Source organism: Hibiscus syriacus, unplaced genomic scaffold, assembly GCF_006381635.1.
Source record: "Hibiscus syriacus cultivar Baekdansim isolate YM2019G1 unplaced genomic scaffold, ASM638163v2 tig00111008_pilon, whole genome shotgun sequence".
Classification (NCBI taxonomy): Eukaryota; Viridiplantae; Streptophyta; class Magnoliopsida; order Malvales; family Malvaceae; genus Hibiscus; species Hibiscus syriacus.
This window is the reverse complement of record NW_024062951.1, coordinates 588,282-610,581: the sequence shown is the minus strand read 5'-3', so window position 1 is coordinate 610,581 and position 22,300 is coordinate 588,282. Positions and strand designations below refer to the sequence as shown.

At 35.1% G+C, this 22,300-nt stretch overlaps 6 protein-coding genes across 6 annotated transcripts; 2 read left to right on the top strand and 4 right to left on the bottom strand.

Moving 5' to 3' along the window:
- Window positions 1-1,029: 1,029 nt before the first annotated feature.
- LOC120149648 (3-hydroxy-3-methylglutaryl-coenzyme A reductase 2) lies at window positions 1,030-3,464 on the bottom strand. The gene is made up of 4 exons (XM_039162380.1): window positions 2,353-3,464; window positions 2,073-2,254; window positions 1,640-1,986; window positions 1,030-1,298 (listed from the first exon to the last, which is right to left on the bottom strand). Exons 1-4 carry the CDS (start codon window positions 3,462-3,464, stop codon window positions 1,056-1,058), a joined length of 1,884 nt encoding a protein of 627 aa, XP_039018311.1. The 3' UTR covers window positions 1,030-1,055.
- Window positions 3,465-5,709: 2,245 nt separating this feature from the next.
- On the bottom strand, window positions 5,710-6,525 carry LOC120149715. The gene is made up of 2 exons (XM_039162437.1): window positions 6,149-6,525; window positions 5,710-5,962 (listed from the first exon to the last, which is right to left on the bottom strand). The coding sequence occupies exons 1-2, from the start codon at window positions 6,523-6,525 to the stop codon at window positions 5,710-5,712; spliced, it is 630 nt and encodes a 209-aa protein (XP_039018368.1).
- A 548-nt stretch (window positions 6,526-7,073) lies between these two features.
- LOC120149714 (aminoacylase-1-like) lies at window positions 7,074-11,230 on the top strand. The gene is made up of 6 exons (XM_039162436.1): window positions 7,074-7,124; window positions 7,230-7,517; window positions 8,260-8,394; window positions 9,198-9,412; window positions 9,659-9,914; window positions 10,796-11,230. The coding sequence occupies exons 1-6, from the start codon at window positions 7,074-7,076 to the stop codon at window positions 10,904-10,906; spliced, it is 1,056 nt and encodes a 351-aa protein (XP_039018367.1). The 3' UTR covers window positions 10,907-11,230.
- Window positions 11,231-11,537: 307 nt separating this feature from the next.
- Window positions 11,538-14,205, bottom strand: LOC120149588 (pentatricopeptide repeat-containing protein At3g02330, mitochondrial). Its single transcript, XM_039162321.1, has 2 exons — window positions 11,613-14,205; window positions 11,538-11,582 (listed from the first exon to the last, which is right to left on the bottom strand). Exons 1-2 carry the CDS (start codon window positions 14,188-14,190, stop codon window positions 11,557-11,559), a joined length of 2,604 nt encoding a protein of 867 aa, XP_039018252.1. The 5' UTR covers window positions 14,191-14,205; the 3' UTR covers window positions 11,538-11,556.
- Window positions 14,206-15,920: 1,715 nt separating this feature from the next.
- Window positions 15,921-19,938, top strand: LOC120149590 (damage-control phosphatase At2g17340). The gene is made up of 12 exons (XM_039162322.1): window positions 15,921-16,217; window positions 16,628-16,693; window positions 16,909-16,975; window positions 17,082-17,150; window positions 17,524-17,664; window positions 18,148-18,276; window positions 18,392-18,478; window positions 18,730-18,804; window positions 18,917-18,994; window positions 19,090-19,167; window positions 19,484-19,546; window positions 19,633-19,938. Exons 1-12 carry the CDS (start codon window positions 16,048-16,050, stop codon window positions 19,714-19,716), a joined length of 1,107 nt encoding a protein of 368 aa, XP_039018253.1. The 5' UTR covers window positions 15,921-16,047; the 3' UTR covers window positions 19,717-19,938.
- An 864-nt stretch (window positions 19,939-20,802) lies between these two features.
- On the bottom strand, window positions 20,803-22,300 carry LOC120149591 (cysteine protease XCP1-like). The gene is made up of 4 exons (XM_039162323.1): window positions 21,783-22,300; window positions 21,457-21,692; window positions 21,139-21,279; window positions 20,803-21,036 (listed from the first exon to the last, which is right to left on the bottom strand). The coding sequence occupies exons 1-4, from the start codon at window positions 22,243-22,245 to the stop codon at window positions 20,821-20,823; spliced, it is 1,056 nt and encodes a 351-aa protein (XP_039018254.1). The 5' UTR covers window positions 22,246-22,300; the 3' UTR covers window positions 20,803-20,820.

Sequence of the window (22,300 nt, the reverse complement as noted above, 5' to 3'; positions counted from 1 at the left end):
TTAAATTTACATATTTGTTTTATGGGATTAAAAATCAAATTAAGTTCGAATTTGTAAAGTTCAATGCAAAGACATTAATTAATCGACTAGGTACCGTTTTAGGGCGTTGTGGGGTGCTAATCCTTTCCCGCACGTAACCGACTCCCGAACTCGGATTTTGGTAAAGCATACATTAATTTGTTGTTTTAATTAAAATTTATTTTTATTTAAAATAATAAACATTTTTGGGTGCCCAATCATACTCTAACCAAAGATTGATGACGACTCTTCGAACTGTATTTTTTTATCGTAAAGGAAATCCTATATTTTTCGAAACGAGAAGTCTTTTAAATCACATTTATTTTTAAATTAAAAAAGAGATAATTAAGAATTATTGTGGTTTTTAAAATCTCACCCTTAAGGAAAAATCGTTTCGACATGATCGATTAATAGATTCTAATTTAATTAATCGATTAATAGATTCGATACAAATAATTATAAGAAAAAAAACCCCCTCCAATTCGACCTTATCTATCAATTATAATGTTTACCACCAAATACATCTAAATTTTATAATAGGATGACTTTATAGAATTTTTTTAATTAATATACAACGTAATGTTTTTTTTTTTCAAAATAGTTTATACATGTCAGATTATGTGTTTCTTTTTTACCTTGACGAATGGATAATATCTCATCACAACAACACTACAATCCTTTGGAGATATTCTGAAGACAATTGTACCCAAAGAATACAATCTCGAAGTAGTAGAAAATGAAGATTGAGATGCCCTTGCTGGCTGCTGCAAGCTTAAATAACGCCTCAATCATTGATAAGACAAAATACATGTAGAATCAATTAAGTAAAACGAAAAAACAAATTAATTAATAATCCTATCATTTTACACCATTCTCAGATTACATGTCTTTTCTTCGTTTTTTTCTTATATATAAAACAATAACAAAGTACAAAACAAATAAAGGAAATTACAAAGACGCTTAGGTTATTACAAAGGGATGGTCAGATATATTTATAGCATGGGATTTGCAACAAACAACTACATGACAATGTTCATCTAGGAAGAAAGCTTGGAAACATCCTTACTTGATCTATTGTACTTCATATGGCTCTTAACTAGTTGACCCGCTGCAAGGGCCGACATGAGTGACAGCTCCCCCGCAAGAACTGCACCGGCTACAATGGTTGCAAGCATCCTAGAGTTTGCTCCAGCTACCTCTTTGCTTGCACCTTTAACCCCTAGCAGATTCAAACAGGCTGACTGAGATGCAAGCTGAGTTCCACCACCAACAGTGCCAACCTAAACAACAAATCACAAATCAACCGTCATAAATTAGACTTCTAGCGCTTCCATGAACTCTCTCCACCTGAATCTAAACTATCCTAAGTCTGCAATGACCCAAAATGATCCTATCCAAAAAACCCAAACCTTAAAACTCAAAACGATTCAACCGGAAACGACCTGAACCAAAATAGATCATTTTAAAAGTCCAAATAGACCCAACTCAAAATCAACCGATCCAGCCTTGATAGGACTAGTTTTTGACAGGTCTGGTTTTGAGACACTTCTTACTCAGCCAGAAGGTTTTGACACTGAAAAATCCTTGTGTTTGGTAATCAGACAGGACTAAAATCAATTACCTCAATGGAAGGCATTGTGGCAGAGACGTGAATGTCCTTTCCATCATTAACAGCCTCCATCATCGTGATGCAATGAGAGCTCTCCACGTTTTGAGCCGGATCTTGGCCAGTAGCTATGTAGATTGCAGTGACAACGTTACTGGCATGGGCATTAAATCCACCCAGAGCTCCAGCCATGGCAGAACCAGTAAGGTTCTTAAGCATGTTGAGCTCCACCAGAGATTCCACACTAGTCTTCAAGACCTTCCTAACCACATCACCCTTAATGATGGCCTCACAGACAACAGATTTGCCTCGTCCTTCAATCCAGTTGACTGCAGCCGGCTTTTTGTCGGTACAGAAATTTCCTAAATCCATCATAAATCTATAAAATTGAGTTATCAAGCTCAAACAAAAGACAAATAACATAAGTATATAAGCAAATGAAGCTTACCAGAAATGCCGATGACATCCATGTCAGGAAAATCAGTTTGAAGGAAATCCAGAACGCTTTGAACCCCCTTGGAAACCATGTTCATCCCCATAGCATCACTGGTACTGCAAGTGAATCTCATATATAGATTCTTCCCAGCAATTGCACATTTTATGCTTTGAAGCCTACCAAATCGACTTGATCTGCAACCATCGCCAGAAACTCAAAATTTTCAAAATACCAGCACAATTAGCTAGAATTTGAACCGCTCAATCTGAAATCCAAAAATATCCAAACAAACCTGTTAAAAACAACAGCTAAAGTATCGAAATTGTCGGGATCTTCCAAATAAAACTTCAGCTCAGCTGCCTTTTTCGAGGTGCCGAATCTTACAATAGGAGCTCTAGTCATACCATCTTTCAATATGATACATGTAGCTCCACCAGACAAATGAATAGCTTTACAACCCCTGTTGGTACTAGCCACCAAGCACCCCTCCGTGGTTGCCATAGGAACTGAGAACTCTCTTTCATTAAGCAACAGTGGTCCAGCGATTCCCACGGGAATCTGCACGTACCCAACAGGCATCTCACAACACTGCCCTAAAATGGACTCGTAATCAAATCTATCCAGTGGCAAACCGGATAATGATTTCCCCGTTAATCTCTGCAGCGCCTCACGCCTGATGGCAGCGGCTCTCTTGCAATCACCTAACTTTGATTCTAAAGAATAGGAAGGAAGTGTTCCAGTCACTACGGATGTAATTATTTCTTCGTCTTCTTCGGTTGTGACAACAACGGGCTTTTCATCCAACAGTTTCTGGGTAGTAACAACCGGTACTCGAGGTGGCAGCGAAGGAAGCGAGCAATCAAGAGCCTGGCCGCAAGAGACTTTTCGGGCGTCTTCCTCTGTTGTAACTCTAACAGTCTTTTCATCGAACAGTTTCTGGGTAGTTACAACCGGCGCCATAGTAGCCAGTGAAGGTGGCGAGCAATCAAGAGCTTCGCCGCAAGGGACCGTACGGGCATCTTCTTTAGGAAGCAAGACTTTGTTTTCCTCTTCCTCGTCCTCGGCACTCCAAACGTCACCAGAAGGTCGGAGAATCAAAGACTGGACAAAGTCGATCCCGAAGAACCCCAAAAGATAAATCAAAGAGGCGACTAAAGCGAAAATCGCAATGATCTCTGAAAAGGTGACGAGGTGGAGTGGAATTGAAGCTCGGATCTTTTCGCGCCAACGGGAAAGAAGAAAGTAAACAACGGAGAAGAAGAGCGTGAAGAACACAGCATTCGTTAGATACAACGGAATAGGTAACGCGTCGGAGGCTTTGGCAGTATCTTCCTCTAAAGGGATCCTCTTTGTTGGCTTGAGAGCATGAACCCGTTTATTCGCTGTAGGCCGGCTGGCTTCCATTACGGACGGCGGTGGCAACGGGGAAGCCGGCGGAGGAGGAGGAGGAAGGAAGTCGTGGGAAATGATTACGGTTCGTGTTGGGAACGGTTTCCGAGGAGGTTGAGTGGGTGGGCGAGAGTTTAGGGGGGAAGGAAATATTTATAGGGGTTGTTGGGGGAGTACACGTGTGGAACAATGAAAGAGAAGGGGAAGTGGTAGCGCGTGAAGATAAAAGAGAGATGGAAAAGGCGCGTGGTGAAAAGAGAGAGAAGTTGGCACGTGTTGATGAGTCAAAAGACAGAGTTTAGGCTGTTTGTTTTTGAAAGAGCATTGCAATTTGCATGGTTGATGACAACGGGCACTGACACTCCATGTTCCAAACATGCTCTCTTCATTTTTTAAACCTTCTAAATTAGGCTTAATCAAACAAATATATTCTATTAAATAATTATTTTGATATTTATCTTTTTACTATTTTATTTTAAAGTAAAAAGATTTTTTTATATAAATCAGTCAATATATTGTCAATGTTTTAAAATAATGGTTTTTGCTCTAAAATGAAATGAATGGAACTAAAAAGATAAAAAAATGTTACAATGACTATTTTATTATTTTAAACAATTATTTTCATATTTATCTTTTTAATATTTTATTTTAAATTAAAAACATTATCTTTTATAATTTTATTTTACTTATAATTACATCAAATATTAATTTGGAAAAATTTTAAAACTTAATTTATTTTCATAGTATTAAACCTCCTGTCGTCACTGCCATCGTCATGACCGCTATTGCTGGTAGTATCATCTTTCACCATCAACGAACGATAAAGACTAAATCACCGATGAAATATGATACCGACGGTGGCGACGAGGAGATGACAGCAATGGAAGTGACGACGACAACGGCGTGAAGAGATCTTCAAAGCTATTAAAATAAATTAAAGTTTATAATTCCCAAATTAATATTTATTCTAATTATAATTAAAATAAGATTATAAAAACTAATGTTTTATAAATATTATATTTTGATTAAATTACATTTAAGTTTTTAACTAATTTATAATTCTACATTTAATATTTTATAATCTTAATGGTGTTCATCGTTAATAGTGCTCATCCACGCTCGACGAACATTGTAGAATTTTTTTATTATAAAAAATTCCATAAAATAAAAGATAATCAAATATTGTTTTCAATCTAATAAAAATATTAAAATCATAATTAGACCTAATTATATACACGATGTATTTGATAAATATAAAATAAAATAGAAAAATATAACATGTAACAAAATGAATGCACATGCAAATGTAATAATTAAATTGAAAAAGAAATCAACTTTGGTTTATAATTGAAGTGGTGAAATTATAATTTAAAAATTCATCCAACATTTTTAAAACTGTCGTGAGATTGACTCTATGGGGAGAATTGGGGGAGGGGGATCCAACAAAATAGCCTGCAAATGCTAAGACATGAAATTGGAACAATAATGAAACTACACTCTTGGACTTAATACCAATTCAAATAATAAGGTTAAAATTATACACACCCTTATTTACTCTGAAAACGTCGCCAAAGAACAGTTTTACTGTAATAACAATATTAGCTTCTACAAAATAAATAAATAAAAAATTAAATAAAAGGGTTTAAAAGTGTTAAATTTATATTTTAATCTTAAATAAATAAATAAATATATATATATAATTCATTTATTTCTTGATGTTTGATAAAATGCACAGAAACTGATTTTTTTTGTGTAACCCGAGTTTATAATAAAAATATAACTGTATCCAAGATAATTATTTTTAAAAGTTTAAACTACTCATGATTCTAGCAATAAAATCAGAAATAATTATGCTTAAATTTATATATAATTTGATTATATATATTGATTTTTAGTTGAATATATTAAAATATTTTTCACTTAAGATTAGTTAACATTTAAAATGGATTTATAAAAAATATTAAAAAAAACACAAACATAAAAATAAATAAATAAACTATATATAACTATCATCAATGACGAATCTATAAATATTTTTGAGAATGAACACGTATATGTTAACAACATAAATTTTTTGAATATATCACTACAACTAACAGAAATATATTTTAGCATAAAATTTCAATTTAATTTAGATGATTGAATAACCAACAGATTTTGAGCTAAACATATCAAACTCCATGTTGACAAAACAAAAATGTGAGCCTTATAGGCAATGTGTGTGTTTTGTTTTAAATGTGTCCATAAAGCACCTTTACAGTCATACATTACAAACAATAATATCCTTCAACGCTACAAAGCAGCTAGCCTGCTCCCTGTTCCCTTTCTCCCTCATGCCAACGGAGCCATAATTGTCGTCATTACTGCCGCCGACATCACCGCCATTGTCAGAGTTTGATTTGGCGAAGCGATGCAAAGACACTTCCAGTGTTCCGTCGCTGTACACAAAGTTACTACCGTCTATCATACATCGCCACCTCCGGCATCGGTCGTAAGGCTGAATAGGCATTCCCCTTTTAAGGCAAAATTTAAAACTTTTAAGCAGATAAAGACAAATGTTAAATTCGATTTTAATTAAGGATATTTATATTTATCAGCATTTTTAAGTATTAAAAATTTGATATAAACTAATAGAAAAATACCAAATCTAAAATATTATTTAAGAAATTAAAGAGAGCGGAAAAAAGAAGGATACGTACCTAATGTGGAAGACATCGGAAATATCCCACATCCGGATATAAAAGTTAACGGCGTCGAGAAAAGCGCGATAAGTGTGGATGTGGACCCCGTCAATCCGGGGGTAAGGCAACTTGGGTCTCCGGAGATCGATCGTCGGCGGGGGCGGTTCATCTGCCCTGGAACGTAAGGAAGGGAAAGATTTGGGCCGCCTCGCCGTGTAATAAACGTACTCCTTCCAAACGAAGCCGGAACCTTCCTCATATGGCGGGAGGCCGACGAAACCCATGGTGGCCATTATGGGATCGAGCTCGTCGTGCGTCATCAGGGGTTTAAACGTTGCCGTTTTCCACAGTGCTAGCTTTTTAATGCAAAGACTGAGACCCATGCACCCCGCCATTGACATTGAGAAAAAAGGTCAGCATAAAATTAAAAAAAGTTTTTATTGGTATTTTATAAAGCAAGAGTTTTGTTTATAATTGGTATTTTTGGAGGTGGAGTTTGATATGGTATCTATTTACTCTAATTCAAAGGAATTTAATTCTATTAGATATTGTAGCACATTATATTCTATATGCATGGTTTAATACCTAATTTCGACTCTCTACTTTAGTCAAAATGTTCAGTTTGACATTTTATTATTATTATTTAATCAATTTGGCCTCTCAACTTTTAATTCATTATCATTTTGATCATTTTTCAATAAAAAAAATATCCGATTATGTTTTGCCACGTGCAATAAACTAATGGTGACGGACATGCAAATCATTTTAAAAATTATAAATAAATTTAACAGTTAAAATATTATAAACATATCACTTTATGGTTAAAATTAAAACAAACATCTAATTTACTTTGATATAATAATATCTTTAATCTCCAAAATTTATATATTCTGTCAATTTTGTTCAAATATATGTTTGAGCTTCTTATGGATTCTTTGACTCCATGTTTGTGGACATTCTGCTGCTTTTGTGGGGTTTATGGCATCCACGCAATGTAATATTTGCACGGAGGGAGAGTTCTCCCCGGTTGGATCGCCTCACGGATGCTGCTACTCAGGCGGCGTTTCTCCATGCGTCATCCTCAACTGCTCGTCCATAGACGCTTGATCCATTGCACACTGTTCGCCGGGTTAAGCCTCCACCACTGGGTTGTATCAAAATCAATGTCGATGGTGCATGCCCTGCCCCTTCGGGGGCCCAGCCGCCATTGGTGTTCTTGCTCGCGACTGTCACGGACTGGTTATTGCCATTTGCCAGTCGTGGTCAGCCTTTACAGGTGCCTCTTGATGCAGGAGTTGTGGAAGCACATGCCATTGCTCTTGGTGTCCAACTTGCGCTTGAATTGGATGCTACTGCCACAGTTGTTGAGAGTGATGCTCTTAACATTGTTCGACAGCTACAAGACCACATCCGTATAATGTTTATTTTCAAAAAAAAAAAAAAAACTTGTGACGAGGTGAGTTATAGACTTCACTAACAAAAGTCTAAACCAATGAGCGTCGTCAAACTTAACGAACCGTAAACACATATAAATAAATTCTTATTACGATTCGTTCCAACAACAATCATAAACATGAAAAACGCAACAAACAATAATCTTCATATCCTGGAATTTGTAACTCATTATTAACATCGAGAAGTTTAATGTTGAATATTTGAAATATCCAATTCAATTATAGGGTATAGGCACTATCATTGAAAGGATTTTTTTGTGCTCATCTGACAATTGTTCTTGTGATTCAATAGTTTTATCGACAACATGATTTGTTGTTGTCTTAATGGTGTTCGAATTCATCATTTTAAAAATCTTCTGTAATACCCTGAATCAGTTTATCGACAGTGTCTGTTGATGTTGACAATTCATCGAGCATATATATGATCATTTTGTTTGGATCTTCGGCTCGATTAGTAAATTAAAATCTTACAATCATAGTTTTGTTTAAATTTTAATACGATAGCTGAATTCTGCTGCTAACTAATTCTCTGAGCTAGCTGAAATTGTTGTTGCTGAGTCGACTGCTCATATGGTTGCTCACTTGGTCCCCATACCGAACTCAAAGTTGTGAAGAAGCGACTGAATCAAATCGATGGAAAAACTGTGCAACTCCAATCATCATTTCGGTTGACAGTTTGACTTGACAGTTGAGATTATCAGGAGGTTCAGGGCTTCACAGTTTGATTTGGTCAAAACTGGTTTGAAGAGTGAAGGGGATGTCATTTCGGTTAACATGGCCTCGCTGAAGGCTGGCACACCTTCTCCCATTGTAAGTCTCTAGATATTTAGATAATTAGGTGCTGAAACCTTTAGTTAAATTAATTTACATATAGAACTATTAATTATGATTTCAGTAGATATTACTGTACTTAAGATCGATTACTCAAGTTGTTTTCCTTAATTGTTTTGCTTCAGATGTTTATCATAAAAGCACTGAAGATATAACCAAATCCATTCTTCAAGTACTAGGGAAAACTGAAAGAAATGGATAATCTACTCTCTTGAGAAAATATTGGTGCATGAATCTTTTATGCAGGTCCTAAGGTGCACACTATTTGATAAATTAATACAAAGCGTCCCGTGAGACTTTTACTGGATATGAAATGTTTGGAATCGAAAAGTTTTCTGAATAATTGCAGAAATTGGTTTGCTTGTGCCAACCTGAAGTCTTTTAGCAGCGATGATTAGATATTAAGCATCTATCAATTTGGAGTGGTGTGGCATAATTGCATTGTTTCATCGAAGATGGAAAACAATGTGCATTAATCATTGTTTCATAGTTCCTTAAGAGCACTTGGTTGCCAAAGGAACTAAAGACTAAACTTCTGTGCTAAAAATGCTCAATCATTTAATGCATGGTCAATTAAGTCTTTTGGTATATCTTTCTTTTTCCCATTATTACATACAATCATGCTACTGTTCTTTAATCAATTTTGTTGCCAAGGCAGTAGCCATATGCGGACACATATATTCTTTGTATTCATGGTAAAAGAATGATGATATGTATAATATCTACCTCTAACATACACATTCTTTAAAAAATTTCTGCCAGGTTTTGTTATGAATTTGCAGCCATCTGAAGCAGAAGCTGGTTTTGACATTCGAGTACCACCAACAGCTAATACAGAATCCTTGGAGAAACGAATAGCTGAGCAAGTGATGCACGCATTCTCTCTTGGAAAAAGTTGGCATTCAGTAATAAACAAAAGGGTGGTGTACCATTTCCAAAATCTGTTATTACAAAATTTCAATGGAGGTCCTGCAATATTTGACTTGGAATCAATATGGTGACATCCTCTGGTTTGTTCAGTATTTTATTCTGTTCATACCAGCAGTTGTAAATATTCCTTCTCTCCCGCTTTTTGGAGTTACTGACACTTGTCAAATTGTATTGATTTTATATCATCCGAGTTGCTATATAAATACAAAATTGGTGCATTCCATGGGAAACAAATGTGACAAGTTTTGGGAAAAGGAGAAGGCTGGCAATTTGTGTGAGTTTGACATGGTGTTTTGATGTTTGCATAAACTAGTTACTCCTGTCTGCGGTCTAAGGAAAAGGGTACTACTGTTGATTACCTGGGAAGGCCGCTCATAACATCCACTGACAGTTCTAACCCATGGTGGACTCTGTTGGAAGAAGCTATCAAGAAAGCTAATGGAAAGGTCGGGAAGCCAGAGATTTTTCCGGCGTCTACAGATGTTTGCTATTTTCGGCAAGTGGGCCTACCAGCTATCGGTTTTTCACCTATGGCTAACACTCCTATTTTGCTTCATGACCATAATGAGGTACGTCTTGTATTATTACTGTCATATGTTAATGTGCAGGCTTGCATATTCATGCACATTCCCACAATAGTACTAGTATTGCCTTATTTATCCTTACAACTTGTATTACGAGTGTGAATAACCAAATCATAAGGTACTGTTAACCACAAAGGACACTTAACTAAGTATTCAAGAAGAAACATTTCTTGTGATGCTTGGATTCTAGCTCTTGCAACTTCCTAGTGCCATATGAATTGTGAGCGTTTATTATAAACTCTTTTCCTGATATTTTGTGCATTGTCCAAACATTACACATTTTGGTTGAGGTCGATAAAGATGCATCTCAAAATATTGGAGTGATAGAAGAACTAAAACTCCATCCAGTTGTCACTGATGAGGTGTTATTTTAACATTTGATGCAGTTTATGAATCAACTGAATTTGTATGATTGAAACCCCTAAGAGAGTCGTTTCCATTCTTTTCCTGTTGTTTGTTTATTGGACTGAAAACCTGTTCTGCGCAAAGACAATAGATGGAGATGATTACCCTCTTCAAGTCACTTCCATACTTCCATAAATTTAACATTATAACTGACTTGCACACCATTGATGCTGCTATTTGATATTCTGATTGATGGACCATTGTCTTTGATCTGTTGAAAACTCTTCTTTTCTTCTATTTTCCTTGTTCCATCTTAATTTCAAGCGGTCATTCACCGTTTGCTGCATTTTTGCCTTGTTTTTGGTTAGATATATAACAATGCAATTCCTTGTAGCTTTAAATTCTGACACCAAAAACTACTGAATTTCATGAATATGTTCGGATAGCAGCCATATTTTCATAGTTAGCAACTAGCAGGAATGTGATGCAAGTATCTAACTGTTGTTTTTTTCCTACTGCAGTTTCTTAACCAAGCCGAGTACTTGAAAGGAATCGATGTGTACGTGTTCATTATTAAATCATATACGTCATACATCCCATCTAGAAGAGAGCCTCCAAGGGACGAGCTATAAAGGATAAGCACGGGCATATCTTCTTCCTCAAGTGATAACTCTTAATTTCTCTTGCTACCTTGACGTACAACCATAAGGAATCGATGTGTATGTGCCCATTATTAAATCATGTACGTCATACATCTCATCTGGAAGAGATAGCCTTCCAGGAGACGAGTTATAAAGGATAAGCACGGTCGTATCTTCATCCACAAGTGATAACTCTTAGTTTCTCTTGCTTCCATAAGGAGAATAGAGCTAAGGTTATCCTAGTAATGTGTCATTAACAATGGAAGCAGTTCATCATGTTGCTTGTGGATGATGGGTTATTTGAATGTGCCTGATGAGATTTGTCATGTTTCCTTCTCGTCAAAGCGTATCATTTTCAGTGTAAGTTTGTCAAATTCTGCTTGATGGTTGAATAATAAGTCTACGATGAAATGACTCTTTAATAGATGATTCAATGATTTATCTTGGTAGAACCTCTGATGTATGACCATCATCAAGATAGCTATTAAGTTCTGTAATCGGCAATAGCTGTATTAATAATATTATCGTTAGTGATTCATTACCATCAATCCAATAACATTAGAGAATTCTTTTTATCTTCCAGTATTTTATGGATATACTATGCCCAAAAAAGAATTCCCTTATCTCTATGGCAATAAAATTTAAAATTTACACACGCTGATTTGCAGCTCTTCTTGCCCTTGTAATTGGTTTGCCTACTCTTCAAGCAAAAAATCTATATCAGCCATGTAGCATCTCATTTCATCAACTAAGATACCAAGCATCTCATATATCTCTTTACATTTTGGATGAGCCTTTTCACCAACAAGGAATGCATGAACCTCATCTTTTATTTCAATCCAACTACACCCAGGTTCCTTCTTGAGCTTATTATACCTCATCATCTTCCTCATATATGAAACCTTGTCCCACAATCCGGCATCAGCATAAATGTTTGATAGAAGAATATAAGCAGAAGAATCTTGAGGGTCCAATCGCAAAAGAGAATCTACCACTGTCTCGGCCACATCTACATTCCCATGGATCTTGCAAATGCTAAGCAGAGTTCTCCATATAACATCATCTGGTTCAAAAGGCATATCATTTATGAGTCTCAATGCCTCAGTAATTTGGCCAGCCCTTCCCATTACATCCACCATACACGAATAGTGCTCCAACTGAGGTACTAAACCATAGCCACTTGACATCAAGGCAAAATAGTTCAATCCCTTTTCCACCAGCCCTATATGTGCACATGCTCGAAGGACTGAAACAAATGTTGCGTGGTTTGGTGTCACATTCTCCTTAATCATATCCTCAAAGATTTGAAGGGCCTCTTCTCCGAGGCCATGTTGAGCATACCCACAAATCATGGCATTCCATGTTACAAAATCCCGATTAGTTGCTTTCTGAAATATGAGCTTGGAATCATACATGTTTCCACATTTTGAGTACATATCCACAAGGGTGCTGCATATGTATACATCCGATTGCAGTTCAAGCTTGATGATTTGAGCATGAATTTGCTTACCAAGTCCAACAGTGGCCAAATTAGCACATGTATCAAGAACTGTTGCATAAGTGAAGTGATCTGGATTTACCCCCACTTCCAGCATTCCGGCAAAAAAATTCTGAGCTTTTTCACTTTCTTTCTGCAGAGAAAATCCGGAAATTATTGCATTCCAACAGACCATGGTTTGCTGCTCTATTCTGTCATGGATCTTTTCTGCTTCCTCCATCATCCCACATTTACAGTACATGTCAACAAGAGCACTTCCAACGAACGAATGCAACCCTATTCCAGATTTAATTGTTCTATTATGGATCTCCATGCCATAATCCAAGGCTTTTTGACCGGCACAAGCTTTTAAGACACTGCCGTAAGTGAACTCATCAGGTTCAATCCCGGAATGCAGCATGGAAACAAAATGAGATAGTGTTGCCTCTTCATTTCCATTCTGTTCATGTGCTGCAATAACTGCATTCCAAGAAATAGCATCCCTTTTCTCCATTTCATAGAAAACACGACATGCTTCGGCTAAAGCTCCAGATTTACCGTACATGTCCAGTATAGCATTGGCCACACAAATATTTGATTCAAGAGTAGTTTTGACTGCCAAGGCATGTACTTGAACGCCCTCCAAATACCCTTTAATGACTGCACAAGCACTAAATGCTCCAGATAAACTTATTTCATCAAAACCAAGATCAGACTTGAGCAAATGTCGAAATAATTGCAACGCTGGAATGGCCTGACAACTTTGGGCATAACCAATAATTATGGCATTAAAAGATTGCAAATTGTGGTTTGGAAACAGGTTAAATATCTTTCGAGCTTCAATCATATTACCGCATTTTGCGTACATATCTAAAATTGCTGTTCCTACAATCAAATCTGATGCAAAATTAGTCTTCAAGGAATGACCATGCAACTGTCTTCCTAACCAAAATGCAGAGAACCCAGCGCATGACCTGAAAACACTAGCATAAGTTGACTGACTAACCCCAATACCTCCCCTTTGCATTTCTTTGAACAATTCAACACCCTTAATAAACTTACCATTTTGAACACAACCTGCAATGACAGCACTCCAAGAAACCCAATTCTTCTCGGGCATTTCATAAAAGTACCTAATTGAATCATCTAACCTCCTACATTTCCCATAAAAATCCACCAAAGCACTTCCTGTAACGACATCTCTATCAAAAGCAACTTTAACCGCCACACCATGAACTTGTAGCCCCACATCAAACTCTTCCAAAAAGGTACAAGATTTCAAAACAACAGCAAAGGTTGTCCAGTCAAATCCAACTCCCGCCTTATTCATTTCCAGGAAAACCAAAATGGACTTCAAACACTCACCATTCTTCAGGTACCCTGAAGTCAATGAATTCCACGAAATAGCATCCTTTTCAGGCATATCATCAAAATATCTCCTCGCAGTCTCCATCATCCTATTACTAGCATTCCCGAAAATCATTGCATTCCACGACACAACATCTCGTTGAGACATTTTATCGAACACCTTAGTAGCATATCCTAAATGTCCACATTTAATGTACAATTGGAGCAAACAATTGGCGACAAAGACTGTTGGGACAAACCCAGATATTATCATTTGACAATGGGCTTGTTTGCCTGTGTTTAAGGATGTTTGGTTTGAACATTCTTGGAAAATGTGGGAAAAAGTTTTTTTCTTCCTCGGTATAGTCTGGGTTGTTGCTAGAGTTGAAACAAAGAGAGTTTTAAAGAGATGTGCTTTGGACAATGGATGAGAAAAGAGTTCTGGTGTCATTTATTTTTCGCACGGTTAACAGTTTATGTAGCATATGTTTTTGAAGAGAGGTTGGAGTCATGTTTTCCGCAACGTATCATATTAGATCAGCAAACTTGATTCGAATATGATTATTTGAGTTGATTTGTTTAAATCGAGATTAGATATAATTTAAATTTGATCGAAATTTTAAAAAATAAATCAAGACAAAATCGACATGAGTTTTAACTTGATCAATATGGACACATATTTAATTTAACTTGAATTAAAAATAGCCAAAATCGAAAATCACTCGAACCGAAAACAACCCAAAACTAAAATAACATCAAATTCATGTTTAGGAGGCCAGAAAGAAATAAACCATAAATTTTAGGATCTATAAGTTGACTATAACAATGACGGATGACAATAATAAGTGTTTACTGACGGTGATATATTTTATCGAATTTAGGATTATATTAATATTTTATCTAAAGTTAGAGAGACAGAATAAAACTTAAATCCTTTACTAACATGTCATGTCATTAGATTAATAATAGTTATTATTTTACTGACTAAATGATCTTAAGTTGTTAGTTTTCTTTCAATGATTATAGGAAATTATATTAATTATGTGTTTAATTTACGATTATGATTATAAATCTTTATTATAATTTAGAATATTTCTTATTTTAAATAAAATTAGTGATTTCTTTTAAAAAAAAATAGTTCAATGACTAAAATGTAAATTAATAATATAAATGACCAAAATTTAATAAATCAATAACGTAAATGATCAAAATATAACATTTCAAGTTGATGATAAAAAAATGAATAAAACTTAAACAAAAATTGTTTTTTAACTTTTTTTTTTAATTTTTTCCTATTTTTGTTTTTCCTATTTTAATAGTTTTATTTATATTTTAAAATAATATAGTCTTTTCTTAAATTCTTTTTTACTTTAATTTTAGATTACCTTCAAACTTTCTTATAAAAAATAATTTTGTCTTCAAATTCGGGTAATAAAATTTATTACGGTTTTTTTATATCATCATTGATATATAGATTATCACATTAGTTTTATATATTGTTATATTAGTATTATAGTATATTAGACTATCACATTAATATTATAACAGTAATAACAATCTTCGTTAATTAAAAAACAACATTAATGTAATTTATAAACTTTAAAGTCTAAATCGATACAATTCAAAATAAGAAAAGTATTACTGATTTAAAATGTATATATAATAAAATTACCCTTTAGACATAAAATCCAGAAGTACTTTAATTTATTACTAATCTCATAATCATATAACCTCAAATATAATTTATCCAAAAATTAATGACCATTTACTATAGTTTATCTTAAATTTTAAGTACCCTTCATGTGCTGGTAACATTAATTTCGATTATTAAATATTCGAATATGTATTACAAATTATGTATTTGTACCTTAAAATGTAAATCTTTTTGATAGAGAGAGAAAAAAGTTACACTTTTTGGATATCTATATTGGTAGAATAATCTTAATATATATAAGGAACCATGGGAAAGATGATTTTACGGTAAAAGGAGGAAAATTATATTATTTTACTGTAAATAGAGGAAAGATTTTTTATAGATTATAAATTTTAATTAAATCTTAACCATTTATTTATTTATATCCGATAGTTATAAATTAATATAAAATTTGTTAGTTTTACATAGTATAAATTATATATATATATAGTAAAAGAACTGAAGAATAGATGATGTTTTGGTGTTGAAGTTGCTGGTTCTACTTTGATCACAAGAAGAGAAAATACAAAGGAAAACCCAGACCGAGCTTTGGGGGTGGAGCTTGTTTTCGTTGCGTCTCCTCTCAGTTTCCGTATCTGATATTCCCATCAAGGAATGGAGAGCGATTCAGAAATGGTGCCATTTCCCTTGCTGACGACTCCCATCGAATCAAACTACGGGGCATGCACCATTCCCTACAGATTCCCGTCCGATGATCCTCGAAAGGCAACCCCTACTGAAATTGCCTGGATCGACCTCTTCCGCAATTCCATCTCCTCCTTCAAGTATTCCTCTTTCATTTCTTTGTATATCTGGAAAAAATGGGTTCTTTTAGGTTCTTCCATTAAGTTCTTCGACTCTAATGAATGTTCTTTTTTTGGTACTCATCTATTATTTGATGATTTTTACGGTGTTTTTAATATATAGTTGATATTCCTTGTTTACCTGGAAAGAATGGTTAATTTGAGGTTTTCCCATTAAGTTTTTTCTGTTCTAATTATTCTTCTTTTGTGTCTGTTTGCTGATCTGATGATTTTTATTTTTATTTTTTTTCATAATTTTTAATCAGATTGCTTTTCTGTTAGTTAGGAGGTAATGGTCAATTAAAAGAATAAGCTTGCTTGTTTTTAATTAAAAAATGGTTTACCATCTGTGTTTTCCGGAAGAATTTGCTCATTACTTCAGTTTATTGCAGGAAGAGAGCTGAAAGTGATACTACCGTGGCTGATGCTCCAGCTAGAGCTGAGAAATTTGCTCAAAGGTATTGGGTATTTCTTGTGCTTCCTTTTACGTACGATTCCTTTGTTTCAAACGTTCATTTGGTTTCATTTATGAACATTTTCTTTAGGCAAATTTCAATGACCCTCCGTCGAAAGCATGTCTAATTGGTTGTTCATAAGTCATAAGCATCTACAACTGTTCCTTCAGTATTTCTGATCACATTTGTGTGCTTTTGTTTGCTTAATGTTGTGAAAGGTATGCTGATATACTTGACGACATCAAGAAAGATCCCGAAAGCCATGGTGGACCTCCTGATTGTATTGTAAGTCAGATTTTTAGAACTAATTTCTGTATTACTTAATGGATTTCAGAATGGTTGTTCTTGGAGATATGCATGCGGTCCTCATGATAGTTTTGCCGTTTTGTAGCTTCTCTGCCGACTTCGTGAACAGGTTCTTAGAGAATTGGGGTTTAGAGACATATTCAAGAAAGTGAAAGTGAGTATTGAAATTTATGCTACAGGTTCTTATAATGCTAAAAACTGTTGTTTTATATGCTAGCTGTCTGAATTCCAATTTTATAACTTTCTAATTTTGATGAATGGAAATATATCACCTTGTATGGACTATACTGGTGATTTTATTCCCCTTCTTTATGAAATGATAGTTTTTCGAGGAATAACAAAAAAAAAAATGAACATTTTGGTTGAAGGTAGGGATTGCATTGTAATCATTTTACAATCTGTCCAACTTGCAATGTAAGAAAAGGTGAAGAAGGGTAGTGGAGGTGTCCGGTGTTAAGAATAAAGGAATATAGTTGCCAGTGTTATATGCTTTCCCATTTATTTGTTAACACTGTTCTTTGGAATAGGATGAAGAGAATGCCAAAGCTATTTCACTATTTCCAGAGGTAGTTCGTCTTAATGATAATATTGAAGATGGAGAGAAGCGCCTGGAGAATCTAGTTAGAGGAATATTTGCTGGAAACATATTTGATCTTGGTTCTGCACAGGTAGTTTCTAAAACTATGCGATAATCATCTCATCCATCATCACTATTGTCGAAAGTATTTACACTTAAATAAGTGGCAGTTCGTATTTGTTGTTGTAGTTACAAACTTACGACATTTAGTACTCATTTTCATAAGGCATTTTTGAATCCCCATTATCTGAGATAAGCACTTTGAATCTTAATTGTCATGCATTTCTCATGCACTCTAAAATTATTCCTTGTTTCATTTTCCACTTCGATCAGAGTAATTTTTAACTTTTGATGGGTGTAATGATCATCTTTGCCGATGGATGAAAATGAACTATCATTGATAAATAAAAAAACTTCTCATATGTCGGATTATGCTTTAACATGTTTCACGCTTTCTGGTTGAGATAATTTCCGTGATATTAATATTCATTTTGAATAGAAGCATGCCATAATAGGATAACTTTTTCGGTGGTACTTACTTTTTGTTTGTGCTATTTGCCCTTACTTTTGGAAGCTTGCTGAGGTTTTCTCAAGGGATGGAATGTCCTTCTTAGCTACTTGTCAAAATCTTGTTCCTCGTCCTTGGGTTATTGATGACTTCGACACATTTAAAGCAAAATGGAGCACGAAATCTTGGAAAAAGGCAAGTCAACCTAATGCATATATTAAGACATCAACACTCACTTATTCACTAAAATTAAAAGTTGTTGCTGTTGTATGTATCTTATAGCCAACTTTTCTTTTTATTTCAATGGCAGGCAGTTATTTTTGTCGATAACTCTGGCGCAGATGTGATCTTGGGTATTTTGCCATTTGCGAGAGAGTTGCTAAAACGTGGGACCCAGGTTTGCAATTAAAATCCAAAAACATTTTCATGTACTTCTTTAAATTATGTACGTGTTAAATAAGTTTGTGGCGTGTGTATTTTATTGGTTTCAACAATTTTAAAATCTGTCTTTTATATATATAACTTAAATCCTTGCACTCATTTGTGGTCTTTATTTCATATGGTAGGCAACAGATTGAACCGTGATCAATAAGAATTGGTGAAAAAATCTAATAGAATTATGTTTATAATTTCTTCCTCTTTGCTCAGGTTGTCTTGGCAGCTAATGACTTACCTTCCATCAATGATATAACTTATCCCGAATTGGTTGAAATTATATCGAAGGTGATGGAAAGGAAAACAGTTCTAGATAATGATCATTAAACTTCCTTTATCCTCTTTTTCTGGACCGTCTCTAATATATTAAATGCTAATATATTAAATGCTAATTTACCAGTTGAAGGATGAAAGTGGTAGCCTTATTGGTGTTGATGCTAAAAATCTTTTGATTGCCAATTCTGGTAATGATTTGCCGGTAAGATATAATTATATTACTTTTCCTAATGCATCCAAACCCCATAAAGAATTTACATTTTGTCAATGGAGTGATGGCTTCTTCTGTTTTTGTAGGTTATTGATCTTACGAGAGTATCACAGGAGCTCGCCTACCTGTCAAGTGACGCAGACCTAGTTATTTTGGAAGGCATGGTAGGTTTTTTTTTCCTTCATAACCCAGCAGATTTCCAGTTTATATATATATTTGGCCTTAGAACTTTGAGAATGTGACAAGAACCCAAAGCGAATCCAAGCTATTCGGATAGGTAGCTATGGGTTGTTTAATGATTGTGTCAATGTTTAACGGTAACCAAATTTATCCATGATAAAGATCGTTATAATGTATTGGTTGAATAGGTCCACTAACATAGGTTTAGTTTGCTTCAGTGTTCTATGCACTGATTTAACACTTTCCGATCAACCGTTTGTAACTAATATAGTGGGTTTCTATATGTATATGTTTTTTCAGGGTCGTGGAATAGAGACTAATCTTTATGCTCAGTTCAAGTGTGATTCAGTCAAGATTGGAATGGTAAAAATTCACCTCCATCTGCATTGCTTTGGCAACATTTAATGAATTTGCACAACTTGATGCTGTCTGACCATGTATTTTCACAGGTAAAACATCTCGAAGTCGCCCAGTTTCTTGGCGGACGGCTGTACGATTGCGTGTTCAAATACAATGAAGATGTAGGATCTTGATTGCATTTGAAGTTTGGTAATCATTCAATTCAAAAAAACTTGGGGTTTGAACAGCCAGATGCTCCCAACCACTTAAATAATGATGTGAAAACAATTTACATGCGCTTCATTTTTACTCTGCATATGCATGTAATGCAAACTTAGATTGAGGGTTGACCTACCATCATATCTATATTTTTTATTATATGATTAAACTTGAATACATTGAATATAACAATCAGGCAGGGGGACATGCTGCCTGCTTCTCATAAAATTTTCTTCCCACATTTTGTTGGATGTTTCTTCAATTTACGATTTGGATTAACGAATAATATTAATATTATAAAAACAGCAGGAAGTTGTTAATATCTGAACTAATCAATTGCATTATGATAATAGATCTGTGTCCAATTTAAGTTATAGATTAATTTCAAATTTAGAACCGGGGGTTATTTTTTTTGCATCCATTTCCGTTTAATACAGACTTGATTACAATTCATCATGGTTTGTGATCATGACTTATTTAATCTTTATTAATCATTAATGATGTACACACGCTCTGCAGTTGTTCGAACTCAGTCTTAAAGAATAATATTCTTTTTAATCACTAATAAATAAAATAATAATGGATTGGATCTTAATTTGGTCGAACGTGTTTAAGAGCACATTTCCTGAACAAGCTTTTATTTATTATTTTTTTCATCTACTACCGTCAATACAAATATAATCATCATTCATCATTATTTATAAGTATGATTCATATTATTCATTTTCACTTTTCATTCGATAAGCATGCCATCCATTCTTCACTTTTTATTCATTAGAGTGAGATTAATGATAAAAGAGAATATTTTTTTTATAAAAGATCCGAATTCGAATAGTTATATTTATAGGGTACGTATGTTATGAGTAGGCTTATCATCCCATGCTATTAAATAAAAGAAGCATGTAATGTATGCACGTAGGCATAGGCTGCCAAATACTGCTTTGAGTTTTCAGTCAGATTTATACCAACCTTTTCAAGCGAAACTGAAATTGTAAACCATTTTTATTAAGCAGGAACTGGGCAAAAGTAAGCCAACAAATCTATGGAGAAATGCATAAAAACGATTATGAAGTCATTCTTCACTTCTTCTTGGTGGGATATGAAGCCATTTTGTTAATACCACAAAGCCCCTCAGATTTTCCAGTTTTCATCTTCATCCTTACGTACCCTTTTTCTCCCCATTTCGGTCCCCATGAGTTCTTCACGATTATGTAATCTCCCCCCTTCCATGTTCCATAGCCAACTGCTGCAACCCCATGGTCGAGCTCGGTTCCACACGGACCGTTGAACACTCCCTGCAAATCGAGAATTCGGGAAAACACTGTGATGTTAAATCTCTATGATCTTATTGCAGAATATGTTGGAGAAGAAGAAGCTAAAATAACGAAGGTTTTTACCCCACTGTAGAATTGGAAATCTCTGCCAGAAGCTTCGATGGCTACACTGAGTGGTTGGTGAGCCAAGGCTTTCAAGAGACTTCGCTCATCGTTTTCCGGTACGTCGTGGTAACCACTGATCGTCACAACATCGGTTTCCTCCTGAATATGTAACCAAAGACATCATTTATCAAACAAGCCAATAATGTATGCATGCATGTATGTACGTGTGTCTTCCTTGCGTTATTTGTTAAATTTTTATGATCAAATCGAATTAGATTGATCCAAACGAATTTTCGAGATCGGATTAAAATTAACAGGGTCTGTGTATGTACGGACCTTCTTTTCTTCACAGGTACCGTCCTCCATGAGGTAGGGGTAATCTTCCTCTTTGTGAAGTCCACCATTGGCAATGATGAACTCAAATGCATAATCCATAAGACCTCCATTGCAACCACTGTTGAAAGATGTGTCGCAATCGATGAGTTGTTGTTCGGACAAAGAAGTCAAGTTCCCTGTTACTATCTTGTTTATGCCCTCAATGGCTGCCACTGTCGAAAAAGCCCAACAACCACCTGCAAGGACGATATCCGTGCATAATTCAATTTTTCGGATCGGGGATTTTTGGGTTCCATCTCGTATAATTTAAAGGAGAAATCTCTTACCGCAAGAACCTTGATTCTTGACAGGGGTGACGGCACCTTTCTTTCTCCAATCAACAGAGTTTGGCAACTCAATGACATCTCTGTAAGTGAAGTCTCCAGGCGATTGTTTCTTTCTAAAAACCTGTGATTTGAGTCCCAAATACTTGCTCTTGAACTCTTCATGGCTCAAATCGGCAAACTCATTCAACCCGAGCCAGTAGCTACTGATTTCCTTATTCCTCTTGTCAATGTGCTTTAAATTATCCTTGAAAACCTCAAACCTCAGCAGCTTCTCTTCAATGGACTCGTAAATTTTGCCATGCTTGGATAACCAGGACTCAAAGAGCTCAATGAGTTTATCCCTGGAACTCAAATGCTCTGGTGAATAACCAACTATGGAGAAATCATGAGCCAGAGCTGAAAATATGAAAAGGGAAGCCATGATTGGCAGAAAGAAGAGCTTGGAAAGCAAAGAGATAGCCATTTTTGTTTTCGAATAACAAGTCGAGAATCGATGGATGGATGGATTTGATGAAGGC

Coding starts and splice junctions, on each gene's coding strand:
- LOC120149648 (XM_039162380.1), bottom strand. CDS start 3,464: ATGGAAGCCAGCCGGCCTACAGCGAATAAACGGGTTCATGCTCTCAAG. Junction 1,987..2,072: donor GGATGTCATCGGCATTTCTG/GTAAGCTTCATT, acceptor TGATGGATTTAG/GAAATTTCTGTACCGACAAA. Junction 1,299..1,639: donor CCACAATGCCTTCCATTGAG/GTAATTGATTTT, acceptor TTTGTTGTTTAG/GTTGGCACTGTTGGTGGTGG.
- LOC120149715 (XM_039162437.1), bottom strand. CDS start 6,525: ATGGCGGGGTGCATGGGTCTCAGTCTTTGCATTAAAAAGCTAGCACTG. Junction 5,963..6,148: donor TCCGATGTCTTCCACATTAG/GTACGTATCCTT, acceptor TTGCCTTAAAAG/GGGAATGCCTATTCAGCCTT.
- LOC120149714 (XM_039162436.1), top strand. CDS start 7,074: ATGTTTGTGGACATTCTGCTGCTTTTGTGGGGTTTATGGCATCCACGC. Junction 7,518..8,259: donor AGAGTGATGCTCTTAACATT/GTTCGACAGCTA, acceptor TTCGGTTGACAG/TTTGACTTGACAGTTGAGAT. Junction 8,395..9,197: donor CTGGCACACCTTCTCCCATT/GTAAGTCTCTAG, acceptor ATGAATTTGCAG/CCATCTGAAGCAGAAGCTGG.
- LOC120149588 (XM_039162321.1), bottom strand. CDS start 14,190: ATGACACCAGAACTCTTTTCTCATCCATTGTCCAAAGCACATCTCTTT. Junction 11,583..11,612: donor AGATTTTTTGCTTGAAGAGT/AGGCAAACCAAT, acceptor GGCAAGAAGAGC/TGCAAATCAGCGTGTGTAAA.
- LOC120149590 (XM_039162322.1), top strand. CDS start 16,048: ATGGAGAGCGATTCAGAAATGGTGCCATTTCCCTTGCTGACGACTCCC. Junction 16,218..16,627: donor AATTCCATCTCCTCCTTCAA/GTATTCCTCTTT, acceptor AGTTTATTGCAG/GAAGAGAGCTGAAAGTGATA. Junction 18,805..18,916: donor TGGTTGAAATTATATCGAAG/GTGATGGAAAGG, acceptor CTAATTTACCAG/TTGAAGGATGAAAGTGGTAG.
- LOC120149591 (XM_039162323.1), bottom strand. CDS start 22,245: ATGGCTATCTCTTTGCTTTCCAAGCTCTTCTTTCTGCCAATCATGGCT. Junction 21,693..21,782: donor CAAGAATCAAGGTTCTTGCG/GTAAGAGATTTC, acceptor TCGTCCTTGCAG/GTGGTTGTTGGGCTTTTTCG. Junction 21,280..21,456: donor GTACCTGTGAAGAAAAGAAG/GTCCGTACATAC, acceptor TTACATATTCAG/GAGGAAACCGATGTTGTGAC.